The 7,715-nt window shown below is 46.4% G+C and overlaps 1 protein-coding gene across 1 annotated transcript in view; it reads left to right on the top strand.

Annotated features, from left to right (window-relative positions):
- Positions 1-36: 36 nt before the first annotated feature.
- LOC131885422 (RNA-binding protein 33-like) overlaps positions 37-7,715 on the top strand; it is a 9,704-nt gene continuing 2,025 nt past the window's right edge. The window contains exons 1-4 of the mRNA XM_059233454.1: positions 37-1,504; positions 1,588-1,674; positions 1,916-2,020; positions 6,133-6,588. Coding sequence (XP_059089437.1) covers positions 953-1,504; positions 1,588-1,674; positions 1,916-2,020; positions 6,133-6,588 — 1,200 coding nt within the window. The 5' untranslated portion in view covers positions 37-952. The remainder of the gene's footprint in view (positions 1,505-1,587; positions 1,675-1,915; positions 2,021-6,132; positions 6,589-7,715) is intronic.

Genomic DNA, 7,715 nt, shown 5'->3' with positions numbered 1-7,715 from the left:
ATTACTGAGAGCCCGCATAGCCACCATGAAAGAAGTTCTTTGGGGGAAACCTTTTCTCGAAAGCTTTTCCTCCACACTGATGTGGGGTCGTGGTGGTAAGAAGGAGCATCTTTAACATGCCCGATGCCTTTGTGGCTGGTGCTATTGAAATGGTGGTGACCGAAGATGGCGACGACGGAGACAAGAACCGGATGATCGCGTGGCCAGAAACGAATAATCGTTGGGCTACCACTACTACGAGACTACTTTGGCCATAGAACTTGGCCTCTTTTTCGGCCACAGCATGGAAAGTCGTCTTTTCCCAACAACATCGACTTTTGCTCTGACCACGACGACAACAACAACTAGTGGCAAGCGGTTGTTGGGCCACGAACAAGAACGACGGGTACAGGAGCCACCACCTCCACAGCCACAACGACTGCACCAAGAACACCAACCACAGCAACATCGGAGTGTGGGACGGCTTGCAGTCACATCGAAATCCCCAACTCGGGCTCGGTTGCCCATTAATATAGGCAGGCATTTTTATTCGCCCAGTGCCGTTTCGGTCTGTCGTTCCTCAGGAACGTCTTTAGTGTCACAAGATCGCCAATTCCCCGTTTGTCTTGGGAAGTTGTCTTGACCAACATCAGCGCTGGTGTTCCTGACCCGACAACTTACGAATACTTCTCAATGTGTAATGCCTACATCCGCTCCATTAATGAGTCCCTGATGTGATAATCAGACCACCATTGTACGTGCTACAACAACAATACCGCCACCACCACCACCACCACCAACAACAACAATAACAACAACAACAACGACGGTAATCGTCATCACCAGTCAGTCAGCTCCTACTTAGATCTAGCTCGTGGTTCCTCGTTTCGTGCAAAACAAAACCATCTCAATTTGGGATAAGAAAGCCGTTTGTGGCTTCTAACCAACCTCGTCGAACAACTCATGTGTCAATATGCTTCAAAGTTCAATACTCTCCAACTCGGCTGTCGCCTCTGCATCTTGTTCTCAACAAGCCAGTGCCACCACAATAGTACATAACAGTCACAACAATAATAATGTCAGATTGAGTGGGTTTCCACCTAATGGAACCAATCCCATGGGCAGTCGGGAAGGGATGCATCCGGCGGCAGCTGCAGCCGTGGCCGCTCAAGCCGCTGCCGTGGCGGCCGCAGCCAACCTCTCATCTACCTCAGCATCCATACTTCCGCACCAATTTCCCCACGGTGCTCACAATCCCGGTGGATTTGTAGGACCACCTCATCCAGAGTTGATGGGGAATCACATGCCGCCACACCATCATCCTCATCCTCACCATCATCCCCACCATCACCCTCATCATCACCCGCATCATCACCCTCACTTGGGGCCTCACCATGGCCATCATCCTGGGATGATGGAGCCACCCAAGCCTCGTTTTCTGTTTCGTGTTCCCCGTGTTGTACCCAATCAAAAAGAAAAATATGACTCCGACGAACTCATGAAGAGGCATTCGAGAGAAGGGGAGGTAAGAGAATTAGGCGGAACTGATAATGGATATTGGATTTGTTGGTTGGTGCGGGTTTTAATATCGCTGTTTGTTCCTGGTAGGTCCGATATACAGCATTCCGCGATAGGCCGCTCCACGAGCGTCAAAGTAAATTTATCCAATCTCTGCGAGAAGGTATCCTAGAAATCGTAAGTGACTCACAGATCCTCGTCTTGATATGTTCATTATGTCTTCAAAGTGGTGCGCCAACTTCCTCTCTTTTTATTATTTCCCCGCCCCTCTTAATTACCGGTTTTTCTGCCCTTCCTGATTCACTGATCACATCTACGGTCGAAGCAATGAAAGCCACTTTCTTACTCCCCGAGGGATTTCCGAGACATTTCATTCATTCCTATCGGCTTCATCGATCTCTCTACCGTCTTTTTGCAGGCATTTATCGCAACGGGTTTTAATGTGATGCTATCCTTTGACACATTTACCCATGCATTTCATCCTGAACGGAGGCAAATTGATTTTGAGAAGGAACCAGGAAAGGTAAGACAGACGCCGTTTTTAATACCAACTCCGTAAATCAAGTCTGTATTGATACAACTTAGTTTTTATTTGTGAGCTTGTGGACCCATTCTCTCCAGATCAACCGGGGGGAAGGGATAACTGTCCTAAATCGATTGGTTCATGTCAATTTTCTGAAATGAAAAAACGCCTAAATGCTTTCCATGGACACGACATCCAACCCTGTCTTTATTATCCATGAAAAATTGTTACTTTCAAAATCTCGACACATTTGTGATTTTTTTTTTCGGAGGAGTTTCAACCCTTTTTATCCCCCAAAGTCCTTTCCTCGTTTCTGCCGCACTGCGACCGGTTTCTTAATGCTTATATGTAAGGTGCAATCCAGTTGCTGAGGGAATATCTATAATCATAGATTTCAATACTCTGCACTTGTCAAGTGACCAAGAATGTTTTATGCAAAAAAAACCAGCCTAAGCCAGAATCCATCGGAATCTTGAATCGGCTTCAAAGAACCGATCTCTGTGGTAATGTGATCCAGCTTGGTCGTCCTTATTGTGTCCATATTCTCATCGCATCCGGGCAACATCCGGAGTTTCAGTGAACACAATTCACTGATCTTCGAATCCATCGCGTACGCCTCGCACCAGGAGCCTCCGTTCCATTTCGTCTTTTCCGTCTCTTCCTTTTTTCCGTAACCCCTTGGTCCCGGCGGCTTACAACAATGAACAGGATGGTGACTGGTTGTTACTTTGCAATGAAGTTGAACTCAAACCCCTTCTTGGTTGTGTTCCCCAACGTCGCCGTGCCTCTTTCATCCCTGGCTTTGTTCCACGGCAACGGAGCACTCAGTTTGCTTCCTGAGGGAATTGTTCCAAATATGGAACACACACCCAAAGTAGGGTCCAATCTGGGGGAGATCAGTTGCCTCCTTCGCCTGGGAATGAGCCCACGTCGGCCAGTGGTGATCCACTACTCTTTCGATTGGGATCAGACCATGGAGAAGGAAGAGGTGGAGGAGGAGTAGGACGTTCCCCTGACTTCTGATCCATGGAGAGAGCCTCGCGTCCCATCTTGATAGGAATGGATCACTGCGTTGGCTAGGGAGATCCGAAATGAAATATGAGCGGACTTGTTTAGTCTTTTACGACAACTCAATGACGTTCTCCTTACACGGGGTGAAATCCACACCCAAAAATGGCGACATTAGGAGTCGGATAGCAGTAGCAGGCACTCTACAAACAGCAACTTTGCCAGCACGAAGCGATGGTACGCATATTCGCTTAGTATTGCACTTCGGGAAGAACAAGATTTATTACCGTCCCACTGTTTTCGAGTCAAGATTTTTTAAACAGGTTGCCAGGAGTAGCGTTTGCTCAAGAAAAGCACCTTTTACTGCGAGGGCGGCCCATGCCACCTTCTCTCTTGTCGTTCCATTTTGCCCGACTTCTTGACGGGATTGCTACCGGGTTATGAGAAGTTCGTAGCTCACCCACAGTGTAAGACCAAGGACAAGTAACAGAAGACAAAGCTATACGAAATTTATTCGTCACTCTTGTGGAAACTCAGCCATAGATACATCCTACAATGATGCCAAATTCCGTCTTACCATCAGGAGCTTAGGTTGTGTTTTAAAACGTGGTTTCCGCTTTCTCGCTCCTTTCTCTCAAATTCGTCTTTACTTGACGAGTGGGTATGGGTGGTGTGTGAGCGAACGTTGGTATATTTTTTCGTCTTAATATGGGATTCTGTGCAGACTTGGCATGCTGGAGAGAAAATTAGTATTCCATCCGAGGCTCTTCTTCATACTACTGTAGAGTTCCGAGGCGCAGTGAAGTGGAGAGGACTGATTGTAAATCATTTTGAGCTGCTTAGCTCTCTACAAAGTTTACAATAGCATCATAAACCAATTCGTCCTAGAAGGAGGCACTGTTCTCCTCCTCGACAGACGGACTATCTACAGTACGTCCTACCGACCCCTGTACAGTATTACGAACTATACTGGATTCTCGTTGGAGAGACTGCAGTCTTTGGAGAGTAACGTAGTTGCTCGGTAGTAACACGGTGGAATTCCCAACCCAATTTCACGGCAACACCGAGCAATTGATTCATGGACCATCTTTCTCTCCTTTTTGGAACCAATAGAGTTCACATCTGGTCATCCAATATCTACAATATGATTCATAAGTGCAGGAACCTGAGCAAAAGAGATATATTTCTTTCCCTTTTGTTCGCTCTCTTGGCGAATTGAAGGGTGGAAAACCCCTTGTTATTGTACTTTTAGGGACTTAAAATCTCTGAAGAGGTTCAAATTGAGTTTGTTTTCCCCTCCCTCCGTTTTGAGTCCTACACCGAATCATTGTTGACCCATGAAAGTTTCTGTCCCCTCCCCTTTTGGAACCTGCAAAGTTGAGACTGGTTGAAAACCACTTGACATCTTGTTAAATTTGTCCAATTGGTTTGCTTACGGGCTTGTCCTCCAAACTTAGTTTTAAGCACTTGGACAAAGACCCTTTTTTTCCTTTTCTTCTCTCTCTCTAACTCACTCACTTGTAACCAGACAGATATGTTCAGGGTTTGAGCACGGACCTCTCCTCACCTCCATACTGACTGCTTACTTACTCACTTACTTACTCATGGACCCGTTTCATGAGGGAAAGAGGGACAAAGGGGGACCAAGGGACAAAGTTGAGGAAAGTCGCGACATAAAGTTCATCTCAATTGTGATGGACAAAGAACGGACAGAGAACTTTGGAAGTTGTGATGAACGAGAAAGAGATCTTCCACTTGAGAAAATGACGTGCTCCCAAATATTGTGAAATGACAGTAATCGTGTAATACCGACACATCTTGTTCCCGGTGAGTTGGTCACGAAAGGAACCACCCACATCCAATAATGCACGTTCTGTAATGAACATGGCTGACATCCTTAAACCGTTTGCGACGGTCCTTTGAGGAGATTATGACGAGTACCGAGAACCTTACACACGTTGATCACGATTGTTGGACAAGCAAAGGTTCACATAGCATGATGACAAGCTAAATGCGGACATAAATGGTCATTATCATGGCTATGTTCATCCACTGGCTTCATTGCACGTGCTCCAAGTTCAAATCAGGGATGGATTGTTGGAGTTTCCGAGAGGAAAACTTGGCAAACGGAAGAGGCGACCCAATTGAATATTCATAGTCTTCTTTACAAGGTTGACAAAAGGTATTAGCTCCTTGTATCAACAATGGTTGATGGGAAGTCGATCTGGGAGCTAGCTCGGAAATATTGCTCTGGCACATATCATCATCCGGTGCCGTTTCCGAAGAGCTTCCAATTCCAATAGAGAATACTTTTGTAACAGCCTGCCGCCGCTCTCCTACCTACGCAAGTAACACGAGGAGGTCCGGAGAGAAAACGGAGCTCAATTTATTGAGTCATTAATCTTTGAGCCACCCCAGGTTCTGCTTTGGTGTTGTACCAAGATAACTCATTTGGAGTGGAAGGCAACAAAAGCTGTTTCAAAGTGAGAATAAATGGGGATTGTGTGAGTGGTGCAGGTTTGGCCCGCTTTGGTTCATCCGTATCTTCTTGTCTGCTTCTTGGCCAAGAAGTGACCCTGTACACAAAAGGGGGAGATTTAAAGCACCAAACAACTCTTTTAAGTGTTTAAGTGCCACCCTCTGTGCCAGACTGACGGAGGCAATCCGTACATACTGCATTGAAAGAGAGAGTAAGCCACTATCTATGTGAGTACTGGTGGAAGAAAGGATAGAGAAGGAACCGAACAGACGGACAGACAGACAGACAGACAGACAGACAGACAGAAGCGGCTTAAAATCGTGCTGAGCTACTGACGTCTTTCAATGACCATGTTCGTTCATTCGTACACGCGTCCAGGGGATTCGTCACTGATGTCGTCGTCTTCCTCTTCCTCGTCGTAGTGGTAGTCTTTGTTGTTAATGTGCTCGGAGATGATCTTTAAAGCTTTTCTGGAATTTCTGACCAAGCTCCAGTCACCCTCGATCTTCTCCATCTCACTTTACCTCCCGGTTTGCATGTACTCGTACTGTGTATTACCACTAGTAGAGAAGTTCCATGTACGTAGACTCTTACTGATGGCATCACTTTTCTGTCCATTTCACAGGTTCACATTCGCTCACCATTCATCTTCAATGGGGTTTGCGTCCGATGGAAGGGCTATCTAGACATTGAACGTCTTGATGGGGTGGGATGCATCGAGTTCGACGAGGAGGCTGCCAAAGCAGAGGATATTGTTCTCAAAGAACAGGTCGAGGCCTACAATCGACGTATGAAAGAATTTGAAGAGCATCGAAAACAACAACAGCGCCAAATTGCGGCCTTCATGGAGCAGCAACAACAGGCCTTGGCGGCATTGAACTCGGCCGCTGTAGCGGCCTCCAATCCAATGTCTACCACCGTCAGCTCCACTGTCACCTCAGCCTCAACTAACGGAGGCCGAAGGGAGTTTCAGCTCCCAAGCTCGACCTCGATCTTGACGGCCTCGTCCCCTCTGTCCGATAAGAGCCGAAGCACGCCAGATTTGGACGAAGAGAAATGCTCGTCACCGGATATTATTAAGGTGAGACAGGTTGATATCAAGCGTGATCTCGCTCTTCCTTCTCCTTTATGTTCTTTTACCGGTGATTGTCGAACAATACGGGGAGAAACCTGGCGACTTTGAATGTTATTTGATGGACTAATGACTTCATTACCCGCCTCCTGCTGAGAAGCAGGGATAGAGAAATACGAGTGAAGACGTAGCAGGGCACATCGATGGATCGAGCGAATAGGCTTTCATTTTATTACTGATCTTAATGGCGAGAGATGAATGCTCGACGAGAGCAAAGGAAAGAATGTCCAAAGGAATGCTGTCCCTCCCTCAGCATACATTTACAACAAATCAGGAGCTCCTTAACAAGCAATCAACAACCATTTATCGCTCCGCTCAGTTCCTTCGCGTAACATCATTTTCTTCATTTCGGGAAAAACATGGCAGTAAATCTCGGTGGGGGTTGTTGGCTACGTCCATCCATACCGAGATGACACCCTCAGATCTTCATACTAGAAGCTCTCTCATCCATATCCTCACATTCACATACTCACACACACACACACACACGCTACAAAGATGCCCGGTCAGATGAGATAAGAAGGAATGTCTCTCACGGGCTCTGTTTACCATTTAGGAAATCACTTGCTCTCGACTAATTGAATGGCCAGTCCCTCGGTCCAAAGGGACCGAGTCGTTGGCATACCATCTCGCACGTACTTGAGTAGAAGCGACCATTCGACATATTCCAAAAGCACATGGTGCACCAGAGCTACAGTCGCCTGGTCAGTACGTAGTCGCTGAGCTTCGGTCTCGCACTCTCTTTTGGCCTGTCAAAGAAGATGTCACTGTCTGTTGCCCCCCCCCCCCCNTTCGATTATATGTTTATACCTTTGAAGTCTACGATCGTCGTGAAATCTTGCACCGGTTCGCTCAGTGGAATAACAATAACAAAAAGAATCACCATACTACTGCTGTTGCTACTAGTAGTAACAAAACAACAACAACAGCAACAACAACAACTCTATATGTCATGTTACTTAAATATGGATGCTAAAGATATGAAAACCATGATATTATTTGCATCATCTGGTCCCTAACTAGAAATCTAGCCAAATAAAGCCATCACTATAATCAAGTCAAGTTGTCTGAGTTTT

The sequence above is a fragment of the Tigriopus californicus genome, chromosome 8 (assembly GCF_007210705.1).
Source record: "Tigriopus californicus strain San Diego chromosome 8, Tcal_SD_v2.1, whole genome shotgun sequence".
Classification (NCBI taxonomy): domain Eukaryota; kingdom Metazoa; phylum Arthropoda; class Copepoda; order Harpacticoida; family Harpacticidae; genus Tigriopus; species Tigriopus californicus.
Note: the sequence above shows the minus strand (reverse complement) of the source record. Positions and strands in the feature narration are given on the sequence as shown.